The sequence below is a fragment of the Haemaphysalis longicornis genome, unplaced genomic scaffold (assembly GCF_048455015.1).
Source record: "Haemaphysalis longicornis isolate Haplotype H1 unplaced genomic scaffold, Haemaphysalis longicornis Haplotype H1 scaffold_1, whole genome shotgun sequence".
Lineage (NCBI taxonomy): Eukaryota > Metazoa > Arthropoda > Arachnida > Ixodida > Ixodidae > Haemaphysalis > Haemaphysalis longicornis.
In genome coordinates this window covers 340,347,049-340,362,230 of record NW_027526203.1, presented here as the reverse complement: position 1 = coordinate 340,362,230, position 15,182 = coordinate 340,347,049, and the positions used below count along the sequence as shown (strand labels likewise).

Below are 15,182 nucleotides of genomic sequence, written 5' to 3'. Positions count from 1 at the left end.
CGGGCAGGTATTTTGCGCATGCGCGCTATTCTTGGTAGGCTATCTCGTGATGATAGTAGCTGCCAACTTCTTTCTGCCATAAGCTTGGGCTGATATCAACTCTGTGCGGTAGCCACCGAGTCTGGAGCAATCGACCTGTGAGATTGATTGAGGCGGGCTTGCTTCCGGTGTCTCCCGGGAACTGTAACTCCTAGCGAGCTTTTTGGCAGCGTTGGCGAAATGAAGACAGCAGTGAACTTGTGAACTCGACCAGTAAGCGCGAAACGAAAATGTCTAGACTCTAAGCGACCAGGCGGGTTCTCCTAGCAGGCTATCTCGATATTGTAAGCCAGCTCGTCATGGTTATTGTTCACCAAGTTCGTACGTTAATGTCCTTCACCGTTCGTAGTTCTGGATGATCAGGTTCATAACGTCGTGTTAAATCTGTTCACTCATCGCCAACAGTACTGGTGAGGCACAATTCACCTGCCATAAAAAAATATATTATACTGCTCCTCAAGAAAATGAGAGACAAATACAAAGGCAGAAGAGCATCACGGAAGAAACATATTTAAAAATGAACCTCTGTACAAAGCAGACAAAAATGTAAGCTCAATGTTCGCGCACATCGCCTTATTGCTTCTGGCTAACTGCCGCCACCGCTCTGCTTGTTGGTTCGCCGTCTGCCCAGAGGCGCAGCCATTTTTGTTGCCTCTTATAAGCCGCTTGACGGATCGGTTCGAGTGGAGCTCGAAGACAAGCGTTTGCGTAGAAGCAGCACCAATTCGGGAAGCGGCTGGGCTTGGCTGCGCCTGGAGGGGGGCAGCACACCTCTCTTTCATCTGGCTCACATTTTGACGCCGCTCTGCTCGCTGCTCTCTCCGCCTCCTCGCGCTTTCCTCGCGCGGCGGCAAAGAGAACGGGAACCGAGACGTGGTTCCAAAAACGTGCCGCCACTTCCGAGTCAAGAAAGGTCGTTCGCAGCTCGAGCCGTCGTCGCTTCCTGAATCCGGAGGCCCCCGAAAGCGTGCTAATCCAGCGTTTTCCCGCTCCCCATCCATAGCAGGCAACACGGGCACGCCTCGGAGGTGGTGGCGCTATGGCAGTGGAGCCGCTTAATACGTGAGGCGGCTGAGTTAAGAAACAACTTTGGCATGGTTTCGGGATACGGAAATTACGCGGAAAGCCCGCACACGTGCGAAAAAAAAAAATGAAGTCCACACTAACGCGTAACACTTGAATGTAGCGAAGCTTTACGCAACCTTCACGACCATCACGACGGTTTAAGTCCCCGATTGCAGCCGATTTCCTCCTTCAATTCGCTGCCTCAACGACCTTTACTCCATCATTGTTGCTATAAGGGTGAGCTTCTTCCATTCTTTTGGAAGTGATAATCATTGGACATCACCTTGGAGGGGCGTGTGCTATGACGTGTCTTTCTCGTTCCGAGCAAGTGTTGCCACGATTACGGCGAACGCTGGAGCTTTTTTTTCTTTTTCATCTTGGCAAATCTTTCTAAGTGGGTATAATTGGCTTGACAAACGTGGGCCGGGTACGCTGGGCGGTCGCCGTGAGGCACGCACACACGTGCGCTCGGCATTTTCTTGGTTTTTTAACTGCGGACACCACATACACTAACGATTTGCTTAACAGATTCGCTGTTAAAAAAAAGTCCAACAGGCGGAGCTGAACTACGTTCGTGCAGGGCGCACGAAATGCCCAAGGTGCGGATTTTCTTTTGCGCCTCACTTAGTGCCACTTCACATGGTGTGTGACCAGGAAACACGGCAGACGGCTGATTGAACGAGATACGCGATGAACGGCACAATGTCGCGCTCGTTGGCGGCCGCAGTTTACTGACCACGCGTGCATCGCCGGGCATCGCATGAAGAGATGAAGGCTGCGCGCAGTGTCCAATTGCCGAATGGGGGGAAGTGGCATGGGGGGTTGGCGAAAGAGGGAGCCGCTGTACCCGCATCCGCTTTCGCAGGTACTAGGTGTGGTACAGACAAGAAAGTTGACCCCTAATTGTATTAGCATAAAATGGGTATAAAACTTGATTGGAAAAACTCTTCCCGATAGTGGGAATCCGGTTACGATGATGATGATTGCGACGAATGTGTCACGAGCAACATACGAGTGCCTTGCTTGGAACGAGGCATGCCGTCATATTATGTCACAGAAAAACAGACAGGGAGACAATATATATGTATAGGGATCGACACGCAGCGAAATAGAGGGACGTTCTTTTTGTTGTACGCCCTTGTTGTTGGTGCCTTCCTTGCGCGCGCCTGTGCTGTTGCGTTGCGGCGGAGGAGGGCCGTTGTGAGCTCCTCGTTTCCCCCTCCTCTTCTCGGGTGCAGTGTTGAAGCCGGCGCAAGCCAAGTGGCTGCGGTCCACGTCTCGGGTGGACGCGTACCGGCGGTTGCAGCTACGTTGCAAGCTCAACGGGAACCCCATACCCTGGGTGCAGTGGTACTTCATGGGCAAACCCGTCACGCCCAACGCCAGGGTGCACATCGTCACTAAATGGTGAGTGACCTGCACGGCCGCCATAGATGTGGTTGGGCGCTGTCGGACACCTCGTTCCGAGCCCTATCGTCCGCTCCTGACAAACTGGAAGTGACCGTCGTGTTTTCTCAACGGCCACGGTGCACGAAATATTCGTACGCAACACAGCAACCACTCTCTCCCGATCGCATCGACTTAGCGGCGCGAATTCAGCGTTTTTAACTCAAAATGCGCCGTGCCTGCTCTATTTTTACTTTTTTTACTGATTTGATCCATTTCAATAGAAGAGTTATCGAAGTCACTGTATGCGACTTCGATTTAGCGAACGGACTTCGTGCACTGGAAATTGAAATAAGTTGCGCCCTCTCCCATCATGCTGAATGCATGCTCTGCTGAGCGCACTAAGGCACCGCCGAAGCATAGACCTCGTTGTGGCATGGTCTGCAGTTATAGAGTGCCTGCAACGCGCAAGAAAAAAAAAAAAAGGAAAAGAAAACACCACGCGCACTCAGCGGTAAGCGTACAAACTGTTTCAGTAATAAAAAAAGAAACAACCTGGTTTGCAATGTCTTTCAGGGCCGTCTCAGTCTCCAAATTTCCATGTACTCCTATTTAATGGTAAAAAATGTACGTTATTACAGCAAAGATGTATACCTCTACCACCCAAAGGTTTCATCGCCGTGGGCAATCTCCGCGGGTAAAAACGCCAAGGCGCCAAAGCCTAAGACACCGAGCGCATGCGTCAGGCTAATCAGGCATGCATCATAGATAAATTCGTTTAAAGGAAGCCCCAAAACAAGCACCGAAACCGCGTTGTGGATGATGAGGCGCCTGTGAACAACGGGACCCCCACCATTTGTTTCTAGTAATGATTATGTTTGCAGATGATATCTGAAGGCTGGGCAGTATAGTGTCACTAAATAGAGCAGTTCATGCCCAAGACGCCGAGCCCATGCGTCAGGCTACACAGGACCCACCATTTGCCGCATCTTTGGACACACTTCTGCTGCTGCAATGCTGTTACACGCATCATCTTTTATTCGCATTCGGAACGACGACAATCGCGCACAGCCACAGAGCAGGGAGGACAAGCTAAGCCAACCAGAGTTGACCGATGAAAACGCATAAAAAACAAAATGGCGGCACCCGTGACCCGTCACAGTGTAAACAAATATCACGTAATGCGTATACTGACCAATGATAATGGCGGTGGCACGGAACAATAGGAGAAAAAAAGTGCCGATACCCTGTACCCTTACCTAGCGACACTAGCCGAGCGCAAGTGACAAGCCCGTCGAGACGACGAGAAATATTGGACACCCTCCTCCATCACCATTTGTAGTCGTTTACAACAGCTTCGCTGGACATCCACTTTCGCAGGGCGGGATGGCGACCAACTTTTTTCGTTGAGCTACGTGTTTTGCACGTCAAACGTGGTTGCAGCACGTTCAATATATAACGCTGCAGGCTTGCCGGGGTCGTTGCCGACATGAGCGAGTAGTCGGGGAAGACGGCGGGTAAGAAACGGCACATAAGAAAACACTTTTCTCGTTATGTAATTCGCCTGAACAAATGCAGACATAGCCTCTCCGTTTCGGAATTTGATCTGGTAATGTAATTCGACAATTTTTATTGCTTACTTCAGTATCCCTTTAACACCGCATATAAAAAGGGTGGGACAAAGTTAAAATGTTTGAAACTAGAGTATCAGATGTTTTAACGTGTGCTCGGCAACGTTCCGATTGTCAGCTTAACGCTTAAAATAATGAATGATAAGTTAGGTAATTGAACCTTATGAAATAATTATTCTATAATAACTAACCCCCCTTCGGCTACGAGCCTTCTCGTTAAAAGACAATCAATCAATCAATATCACAAAAAATTTGCCAGGTATGCCATTTGTAAACCTAGTTATCTGTTTGCCTAGGTCTGCCCGCTGTATAGCTTTATCTACTGGGTGATTTGATTCAGCATGTCGCTTGCGCCGGAGTGCACATACAAACGGTCCAGCCGGCGCGCTACCCATGACGAGACTGAGCGACCAAGCGCCGGCGAAGTCTCCGTTAAACCCCGCCTAGTCACGTGGTACTGCAGCGACGAGGCTCTGAGCGAATGCAGCTGTGACACCTCTCCCCAGTGATCCACGTGGCGCGACGTCACACCGGCCACACTTGCGCTACGGTGGCTCAAGGTCATCGCGACGCCATGAATAACTTTGCTAGACATGCCGTAGTAGATCTCTAGGTCTAAAAAAACCCACATGATGGCCGACAACATTAACGGGGTCGCACTTGTGTTAAGCGCTACGTCTATTTTTTCATTACTGATGCGCATTATAGCTGCGACAGTTTCTGTCTGTCTGTACCCACGTGCGTGCGTGTGTGCGTGCGTGCGTGCGTGTGGAACCTTTTAGGAGACAGTCCCTTTTGCCGTGTACGCCAGTGGCCTGTGGCACTACAGCTGAGTGAACAACCCACGCAGGCGTCGGTCGCGGTTGGAGATCAAGAGCGCTCGGAGGCAGGACTCGGGCCTGTACGAGTGCCGAGCGTGGAACGTGCTGCGCAAGGAGCCATCCACGGTCTCCGTAAGCGTGTCCGTGCGGGACCGCTACCCGCCTCCGTCGCCGGAGCCCACGCGGGCCGCGGCCTCCACCACGACCAACGGTAGGCAGCACCCCAAGCACTCGGCATGCACGCATGACTCGGCGTTGTTCGGGCCCGCCATAGCCCGCCGATTCGGCTGTCTTTGCGCTACTGGCGTAGCGTGTAGTTCGCACGCATGCATGCGCACGCGGACGTGTTTTGAAGAGCTGTGACGATCGAGGAACGTAACGTTGTGCACGAAGTCTTCAGCCTGTATACGGGCCGCTCCGGTCTCAGCGAATGCAGAAGCACCGGGGTGCAAAAGTGCTCGCGGATATCGAAGGGGCTGAAAGCATTGTGAGCGCGTTACCCGACCAATCGCAGATAGCGTAGCGAGATTGTGTAACGAAGTGCATACCTCCCGTAAGTTAGACTTGGAGCGACCCAAGGGACGAACAGGCAACAACGGAGCCCGGTAGAGCTTGCCACCGCGCTGGGGCAATTGGTTAGCGATAAAGCGGGGAACTATTTAAGGGCGCAAAGGCGAGTTCGGAGCTTGCGCGCGGACACAAAATTTTGAGTTTGAGTCCATTAAAGGATTTCCCATTGAAAACGCGCAGTCCCAGCACCTGAGCACTTAAGTACGCATGCGCTTGAGTACGTGCACTTGCCTCAGATTCTGTATGAGTTTTTTCCCCTATAGCCTGTTTTTTGTGTATTAAACGACCAAAACTCAGAAAAGAAGGCAGAAAGCTGCCACAAATATTGGGCGCACGAACGGCGTAACGAGCACGAAAGCTTGAGCCTCAGTATTATACTATGACATTTAGTCATAATGCATTCACGCGTATCACTGAAAATTTTAAATGCAAGCACGCGATTGGCCAGGAACGCATAAAAGCTTACTTAAAACATACTATGGCCAGATGCGCATAAAATAAGAGTACCGCAAACGAAACCGTTGTTTTAGCACAGTTACACGTTTACGTAAGAGCTTTATTTTAGTCTAATTTTTATAACTGATAACCTCGTCCAAATGCATGAAATCAAAGACGTCTTAACACGCGCTCCGTCGCCGCATGTGTGCGTTTGCCTGCACAATAGTTTTCTTTTTGATCGTTAATTTTTTAATACGCTCACCTCTAAGCAAAGCACGCCAAGTAGAAGACCTTGGCGTCAGTATCAAGAAGCATTTCTATCCAAGTGAGGGACAGAGAACGGTTTAAAAAAGCCGAAAGCGCTCCGCTCCGCTAGTGGAAACGCTTGCTTATTTGGAAAGGTCTATAGTAAAAACCTCACGTAAAGTGCGTCACGAAAAAACAAACACGTTTCTGTCGCTCTCATTTGTGTCACTCGTCAGCCTTTTTGCCACACGAGTGCTCGTGGATCTGCGGCTCATGGAAACTACGCATGCTGTTTGTGTGCACGGCAGTCGAAAGAGCATGCAGCTTGCGTTGCGATTTGTGCGAATGTGCAGCATCGCTCGGCATTGTTAGCCGATTATGCGTTCTGTTTCGTTCAAACCTGCGCGCGTCGCAATAACCATGCACGTATAGCGGCCATATATCATGTAGTGTGTGTATAAAAAGGGAGGACGCTATTGTCGTTTTTTTTTAGTGTTCTACTTTCTTCATTCTGTTAGAAGTGTCTGTCCGTTTATAATTGGACTATCGTTTATGAATCAGCCGCAGTGGCACGCAGATTAATGCAACAGTATTTGCGCATCTATTCGAAAATACCAAGCTGATTGGCAAACTGCTATGGTCGAAAAAAAAAATGAAAGGTAAAAATAAAAGCGAGCAAAAGTGCGATCGGAAGTCGAACATTTTTCCTCGGGAAAATGTGTGCGACGCAGCGCAGCTTGACACGCAGTCGGCTAACAGTGTGCAAGTAGTGTATACATGGGTGAAGCGTAGGTTGAGACGAGGGGGCTGGGAACTAAGGCGTTGACTCCGTTAAGACGGCGTTCAGGCTTACACTTTGGTACGAGTTCTAGACGTAATCTAAACGGCTTATTCTAATTTTGGTGTATGCAAGGAACATGGAACGCGTTCCCGAATAAAAGTAAAAAAAAAAAACGCTAATCGGCTCTGAGAAAATCACGCGCAGGGTAAGCATCGTTTCAAAGCGAGAAATAAAAGTAAACAGGAAAAATTCAAGTACCACAAAGCACAGTGTATGGTCGATCAGCTCGTAAAGAACGTAGCGCGAGTTTATTGCTTCGCGTCAGCCGTGCTAGGGAATTGCAGGAGACAAAAGCCTGCTGAAAAATCTCGCCATATTACACTCTTTAGAATGCCCGCGCTTTTGTTGAGGCAAAAGTGTAGTCAGGATACCTCCTCGGGGTAGCCAAATGTAAAACCAAAGTTGTTTCTCGAATAGATCGCATTAATGACCCGTGTGACACACGCGAGGGAGAATATTTGGGTAGGTGGAGGACCTGTTCATCCTTGCCAGACCGAGGGTCGTTTTAGAGTGTCATGTCTTCGCCATTTTTGTCAGCAGACTTCCTTTCCTTTTAGCCCCTCGGAGACCAAACAGGGGGAATCGAAAGGCTCCGCAGTGGGTGAGCGGGAGTAGCCGTAGCCGTGTACGGGGTCAGAGGCCAGGGCGTAGCGCGCATGCCCCTCGTACAGCCTGTGCACGTGCGCCTGTTGCCGCCTCGAAGACGCTTGCCTGCACCGAGCAATAGAGAAAGCAAGAGAGCCTGTCGGCGCAGCGCGAGTGCCCACTGACGTTGATTCAAAAACGCGCCCCCCTTTTGCTGTCGTTCGTGGCGTAATAGACTCTACACTATGGCCCTTGAAAGGACGGCCCTGCCCGCTGGTCTCCTACTGCCTCAACGGAGGGACCTGTATCTTCTACGAGGCCGTCAAGGAGCCAGTCTGCCAGTGAGTGCGCGCCCTCGGGCCCCAAACGCCCATTCCTGCCAACGAAACAGGGCCCGCCGTGGCTGAGCCATGCTGCGAGACGAGATTCGGTCTCTTTTATTTGCCTGTCTTTTATTCGCAGTGCTGAGCAGTTCCTGGGCAGATCCAAAAGCTGCTCTCGAGCAGCTTTTGGATTGCAATAAAAGTTCGCAATAAAAATTCTATGGTCAGAAAACAAAGAAACGGATCAAGACAATTGAAATGACATATAAAAGAGGCATATTGCTGCCGAATTTTGTACTCGTGAACGCGTTCGATTTCGATGTTGGCGCGAAGAATAAAATGGTTTGAAGTCCGCAGTAATAATATTGATTGTTGATCTTGTTCAAATATACGTTTTATATTAGCACGTTGCATTCATTTTTCATCGCTGTCAAAGTGGTTCAGGTGCAATCATCACTCTACCTCAACTTCTCCGTTTGAAAGCAGATATTTCGTCACTGAAGACAGGAAAGGCAAAGCAGCAACTCTTTGATCTCGAGAAAGTTGAGTACAATGACGCCAGGAGTGTTGTGATACCGTAATAAGCTTAACTCTAGTTGTCTGTAAACAAGGACGAAAAGAAAAGTGGCAACGATTTTTGGGTTTCAGTGAGTGAGGAAACGACCGCAAGAACGGTACCATGTTTGCGCGAAATGACAGGGGCCAAACCCGGGTGGAGCCCTAAATTCAAAATTCACCTTCAAACTGCAATTTAATACTTATACTTCTCACTTAATGAACGTCACACAACTTGGTAGGATTGGAGTTTTATCCTAGCCACGGTGTACGAATATTTGGGCGACTCATGCCATTGCGCTCAAAAGGCGTCCAGATAGCAGCGCGTCAGGGTTCTTCCGAATAGTAATAGCTGGCGTCTGTTGGTGCAGGTCAGTCGCCTCTCTACATATTTTTTGTTTTTGTTTCGACTCTGGTAACTCTCGCCGAATTTATTGTTTTCTCTAAGAATGCGAACAGCAAGAGCCATCACGCTGTCGGTATCCGAGTCTTGTCGAAATTCCGGACTTCCGAGTAGAACGTCTGCTATTGTGCACGGAAGTGCGCTCCCGCATTTGATGCGAGCCTGTTTATGCACAAGCACCTCGCTACTTCGCTATGACGATGAAAAGCGAAACACTATAGAGTTTTAGCTGACCGTTTTCGACGGTCCGCTCTGCTATCGGCGGCCCGCTCAGCGCAACCAGGCCAAGCGCGCCACGCATGCGCAATGGCGCTCCCGCTTGCTATCGGAGCGGAGCGGACCGTGAAAAACGATCAGCTAAAACTCGCTATTAAAGGGTACACTGAGCGAGAAAACCGGCGTCGGCGGCGTCAGAAGCAACGAAACGGCTCCTGAACCCGCGTGACAGCGAGACGCTCCATACCGCGTTATTAGCACTAATAAAACACAAGAAAAGGACAGTGCAGCTAGTCAATACCTGAAGCGGAATTCTCAGTTTTGTCATTTTCATGGATGTTTCAAGGTATCCGTTTCGAGCGATCCCCGATTGGCCGAAGGCAGACGATTAGGTGTGACGTAGCACAAGCAAGGCGAGGCGTCGGTATCTGCGCACGTCATTGGTCAGAGGCCTCGCAAGTGCACCTACGCCACGACAGAAACGAACGCGAAATGAACGTTTTAACAGCGAAGCTGCTTAGCAATTCGTTGTTCCAGGCGTTTCACAAAACTCAGTGTAACGGTATAAAGAAAATAAATCACCGGCACCGGCACCGGCAGGAGTCTATAACCTGTGTCTGCTACACATTCGGAGTTAGAATCAGTCTTACCCGTGCACTCGGGTCAAACGGCTTCCTGCTTCCTCACACGGCAGCGGCTGTGGGGGAAGAATCACGCCACCTGCTCGACATAGAACACGTGATAGGGTACACGTTGCACCTGCGGGCGCCTAGTTTAAGCGTACGCGTTCCGTTCGTTCTGCTTCTTCACCGTTATAGCAACGAAGATGGAGTAAAGCCCGTTGCGGCAGCGCTGAAGCAAATTGGCTGCAATCGTGAACTTAAAGCGTCGTGATGGTCGTGAAGATTGCGTACAGCTTCGCTACCTTCAAGTCTTACGCGTTAGTGTGGGCTTCCTTCATTTTTCGAAACGGACAAACTCAGAATCCTCCCCCCCCCCCCGCCCCCCTCCTTCCCGGACACGTGTAGAGCAACCTGGAAAGCGAAGTGCAGCGGTGGTCCGTCAGCAGCGACGTACAGTCGGAATGCAACTTGAAGGTGATCGCTCGGGTGGCAAAGAAACAAGCAGCAGCGCCATGATACGGGTTGTATCAGGGTTGTATCATGCGAGAGACAACGAGGGGAAGAACTCACTGCTTCCTTAATCCCCAAAGTTCTCAAAATGGCCGCTGTGTGGGTCCCGCGATCACGTTCAACGTCATCCCGACTGTACTGATGTCATCAAGAACGGGCCACATGAGGCAGTACTATTCGCGGCAGTATCGCCCAAATGATTGCGGTTTACATCCAACGTGCTGTCGTAATAACTAAAAAAATCGCCCTCACCAGTTTAATCGCAGAACTCGAAAACATTACTTTCAGCGCAAAATTCGAATGAGCCCTCATGAGCGGCGTTGAACTCGGCATTATTGCTTTCGCATTCAAAACTCATAAGAAGTGATTGGGTAACGTCACATATCCTTCCTGCGATGATGTTGATTACGCACGCATATTAGTCTGACAGCATGGAGCCGGCGGGTGCCCGGTTTCTATGCCGTACGCCGACAGACCCAACTTTTTTGCTGAGCAGCTGCGGCTGTGACCTCGCTAGGTTGTCAGTCACGAATATGCCGTCCCTCGAGAAAATGATTTGCGGCAAAGCCAACTTTATAGCAAAGCCAGCAGAAGCGGCCGTCCTCGCTCCCCCTTGAGCCCGAAATAACAGCCTTGGAGGAGGCGCGGAGAGCGGCGGCGAGAGGTGCGCAGGTCACGTGACCCGCTGACGCTACCCGTCGGCTGGGAGCACCGCTCGGTCCTCCCAGTCGGTGCGGAGCGAGGTGTCACGTCACGCGGCCTTGAGCGCTCGCTAACCCAACCGACGCTGGGGGGACCACGTGTGCCGCACAGAGCCTCCGACGCGTGTCCTTTCTTCTGTATGGTACTACCGTATTTTCGGGTCTATAAGTCGCACTTTTGTATAAGTCGCACCCCCTCAAAACGGCAGTTTAAAAAAAAAAAACATATAAGTCGCACCGGTTTATAAGACGCACCGGCATACAAAACGCACTCAATCAGGTAAACTCATAGAAGACCAGTCCGTCAGAAAGTGTGGAGAAAGTAGATGGTTGCAGCGGCCGCCGCCTCTGAACGCAACCCCCAGTAAGCAGCACTCGACACGTGCATCTACCATCCAAAGTCTAGACAGAACTAACTTCTCAAAAATGGTTTAATGATACACACAGAAGGCACGTACTTACAGACAGTGTTTAGGCAAAACCATCCAAACCTTCTTCCTCCAACTCGCCAACAAATAATTCATTCATTTAGACCATAGAGCTGTATCTCAACACGCGCTGACCTCACGCAGCACAAAGGCACCTTTTCGAGCGCGGACGACGCACGGCCACCATGTACCAAATTTATTCCATACATAGGTTGCACCGGTAGATAAGACGCACCAACAAAAATTTCAGAAAAAAACGCGACTTATACACCGGAAAATACGGTAGTCTGTACCACGCTGTCGCACGAGGGACTTCGGTCCCTTGACGACGAGATAATGCGAGCCCCCCGTTAAGGCACGGGTCAAGTACGCGGCTGCAGACGGATTAGTGAACTTGTGACAGCAGCTCCATTGTATCTATTGTACGTTTTATGTGACCAAATATTAAAGCATAGTTCGTTGACTTCACTTCTGAGAACTTTCTGGGCACCTTCTGGTGAACGGACCAAATCCTCAGTAGCGCCCCCTGCGATGCTGTAACGTAAAGTGCGGCTTTGTCTCTCGTATTCTGGCAGCCTGTTTATAGCTATGTTCACTACAGCACGGAGCAGTTCTAAAAGGCGTGCATTGTCGCATGTATTTTAAATTCACCTAAATTGTGTTGGCCTAGGAATACGCTTGAACAAGCAGCTGCTTTGTCATGTTATCAGTTATAATCATCATAGTTGCAATGGAATTTCGTATAACATTACATCATCATCACACAATAATGGTCACGTGCCTTATGCACTGATGGTGGATAGTCAGTCTTGCTCCCAAATATGTCAATGCACTGAAATCTCATTCATACAATTTGGCATATGCATTTTTTTATCGCCGGCAAACTACCCATAGGAATAGTGCATTATTCGCCCATTTAACATTTTGGCCTGAAATATTTGATAATTTGGTTGCAAAACTTCACCAGTTTTCTAGCTCCGGAGCTCCACGCTGCGCAGAAATCGGCAAAGTTGGCACCGCTAGGAAACAAATACTGCAGCCAATGCAGTTAGAGTTTGGTAATGTTGCACACTATGTAGTGAAATGAAGAGGAAGTGACTAAGATTGTGCTATATCTAAAGGCGCAACAACAACAACAATACATGGTGCTCGGCAGGCACGGGTGTTTACTAAACCTGCCTGTGCACTTTTCTTCTAAATCTGATGGCAATGTACATACTTGTCAACATTGTTGAGCAAAAACAAAACATTACGCATATCTGAGGCAAAACATCAATACATAAGTGACATTTGCAGCGTCCCTTTATTAAAAAATACATGGATGCTTGATTTTTGCGACAGCGAATGAAATACTACAGCCAGTGTAGAAAAGAAAACGAAACGCGGAGCGCACCGGTACTGGCGGCGCCTCCTGGCAGTGGCCCTGGGTGTGCACGTCCGCGTTTTTCCCAGGGCCACTGCCAGGTGGCGCCACAAGTGTTGCCAGAAGTACGTTCCAGCTAGGCATGCAACGCGTGAATCGTTGGTTTTCTACTCTTCAGCAACCATGCTAGTGGTCATGAAGTGCCAAGTCTAGATGCAAAACACGGCCAGAAAGCGCAAGGAAAAGACCTAGGAGGGCACTGATTCAGCCGGGGCTGCAGAAAACTCGTTTTTCGACATTTGCAGCGAAGCAAGCAGATACGCGGCCTTTTTTTTTCAGAAGAGCTACTACTCTTCTGTAAAGTTCCCATAGGGCGTCGTGACCACAATACTCCAGAATGACCAATCGAAGTGGCCTAGTGAGCAAATTCGGAAGATGACATGATCGAGAATTCAATTTGAGTGAAAAAGGGCATCTGCGTTGATACATTGTGCAATGCAAAACGTCTTGCACGCCTTGTGTGTTGTCTTGGCGCGCATGCATTTTTTTAGTCAAATCATATTTTGGGCTTCGTCGTTCGCCAATTTTGCAAACTAGGCCATTTCGATGGGTCATTTTGGAGCATTGTGGTGAAGACGCCTTACGGAGACTTTTTTGTTGTACTGAAAATAAAAACAAGTCCAGAGTAAAAATGACCAGCTATTTCAAGGTTTCTGAAAAAAAAAAAAAATGTTTTGCCGAGCAAGCATGTTTTCCTCCTTTGGTGAATCCCTTTTGGATAATACGCTTTTTGGATAATACATTTTATCTTCCAGTTCCTGCTAAAAATGTATCAATGAGATTTCACTGTATACGTGCACACCTAAGCACCATCATACTGCATCACTGTAGAAAGATGCCTGATAGCGTGGTTATCTCCGATGATGTCGGATGGTGCACACAATGTCTTGCACTTTTATTTTGTCCAAAAAACGGCAAGTGTTGCTACCAATACTTCTTACACCATGATCCTAGTGAACAAACATGCTCCAATCTATTTTAGGGAGTTCGCATTAAATGCATTTTGCAATCGTTCTTTTGAACCCTGTACAGCCTCTGTAGCTGCTCTGGGTGCAGTGGTGACTTGTTCATTTGAAAACTGTGATTCCTAATTATATATGGTAATGAATAAGATGAAAATTTAGCAAGGTTGCAGGTTCCAGCAATCAGGCATGGTGTACATTGTTATAGAGATATTTGCATCAAAACACAAGTTACAGCTGTATTTTTGGGACCATAGTATTCTATGGTCCCGAACGTTGGGAGAGGACGAAAACTGAAACTTTAAAAAACGTCGATAAAAGGCATTTCTGACATACCGAGCTTAACTTTTTTCACAGTCATGGTGTGTTTTCAGTGGCCAAATATGATGCAATCTTTTTTAAAGAGTGAATGCCTTCGAACGAGAGCTACAACTTTTTTGCTAAACCATACAGTACAGCTCTTGTGCACAACCATAGGACACCTCAAAAATGCAAATGGTCTCCTGTGGCATAGGTAGGGCACGGGAGGTTGAAGGGTCCTCTCCCTTCCCCACCTCCAAACTTGGAAACACCCTTCCCCCCAAATAAATCCTGCTTGCATTAGGCTAGCTGTTCAGCGAAAACTGGTTTCATTTAATTAGAAATGTCATAAAATCAGCTTTCATTAAATTTACTGATTGTGTTTATTAACGAGGGGGCTCGTAGCCCCAGGGGGGGGTAAGGGATTATAGGAAGGGGATAACTGGGTTGCACGCCTTCATGCTATCAGTTAAATTGTGTTTTGACTGTATACGTACACACAAAAGCACCGGCCAGTCGAGTTAAAATTGGCATCGCAGCTACGGCTCGCCCTTAGCTGAACTTTGCGGTCACTGAAACAACTTGTGTTACTTTTTGCAGATGTGCAGAAGGATTTATTGGGCAGCGTTGTGAAAACAAGGACACTGCGTCATTGAAAAGTGAGTTCGCACTTTATTTTGTCACTCTAGTCTCACCCTTTCTATATTTATAATGGGGACTTGCACTTTAATTTGCCCATGAAGAAACATGCAGCTTATTTTCAATGTAAGTAAACTAAAGGAAAGGATTTTTTTTTTTATACAGATGTTCCTCGTACCTGTGGTACTCCTTTATACCTACCCACCATAACTGCCTGCACAATGTATATTTTTGCTCACTTATTGAACAAAGGTGACAAATTTGTCTCTTTTCTTTTTTTTTTTCTGTTTGCACTTTTTGATGTGCCGTGTAACCGTTAAGATACCGAAGGTGAGTGCAACAAGCATCGCAAAGGTAGCAGCTAAAACACGAGCTTGTGCGCACAGTACGGTCATATCCGTCTAGTTTTGGTTTGTTTCTTTCCCCCTGCCCCGTATGTTGGCTGTGATGGTCTGCTTGCTCCAATGCGTCTGGTCA

General features: G+C 48.5%; 1 protein-coding gene across 4 annotated transcripts in view; it reads left to right on the top strand.

Annotated features, from left to right (window-relative positions):
- LOC144152985 (uncharacterized) overlaps positions 1 to 15,182 on the top strand; it is a 167,409-nt gene that overhangs the window by 140,156 nt on the left and 12,071 nt on the right. For 3 of the 4 annotated variants that reach the window (XM_077684603.1, XM_077684623.1, XM_077684616.1), the window contains exons 2-5: positions 2,343 to 2,511; positions 4,972 to 5,153; positions 7,858 to 7,963; positions 14,667 to 14,725. In XM_077684603.1, the coding sequence (XP_077540729.1) occupies positions 2,343 to 2,511; positions 4,972 to 5,153; positions 7,858 to 7,963; positions 14,667 to 14,725 (516 nt within the window). The remainder of the gene's footprint in view (positions 1 to 2,342; positions 2,512 to 4,971; positions 5,154 to 7,857; positions 7,964 to 14,666; positions 14,726 to 15,182) is intronic. The other variant, XM_077684610.1, reaches the window with a different exon arrangement.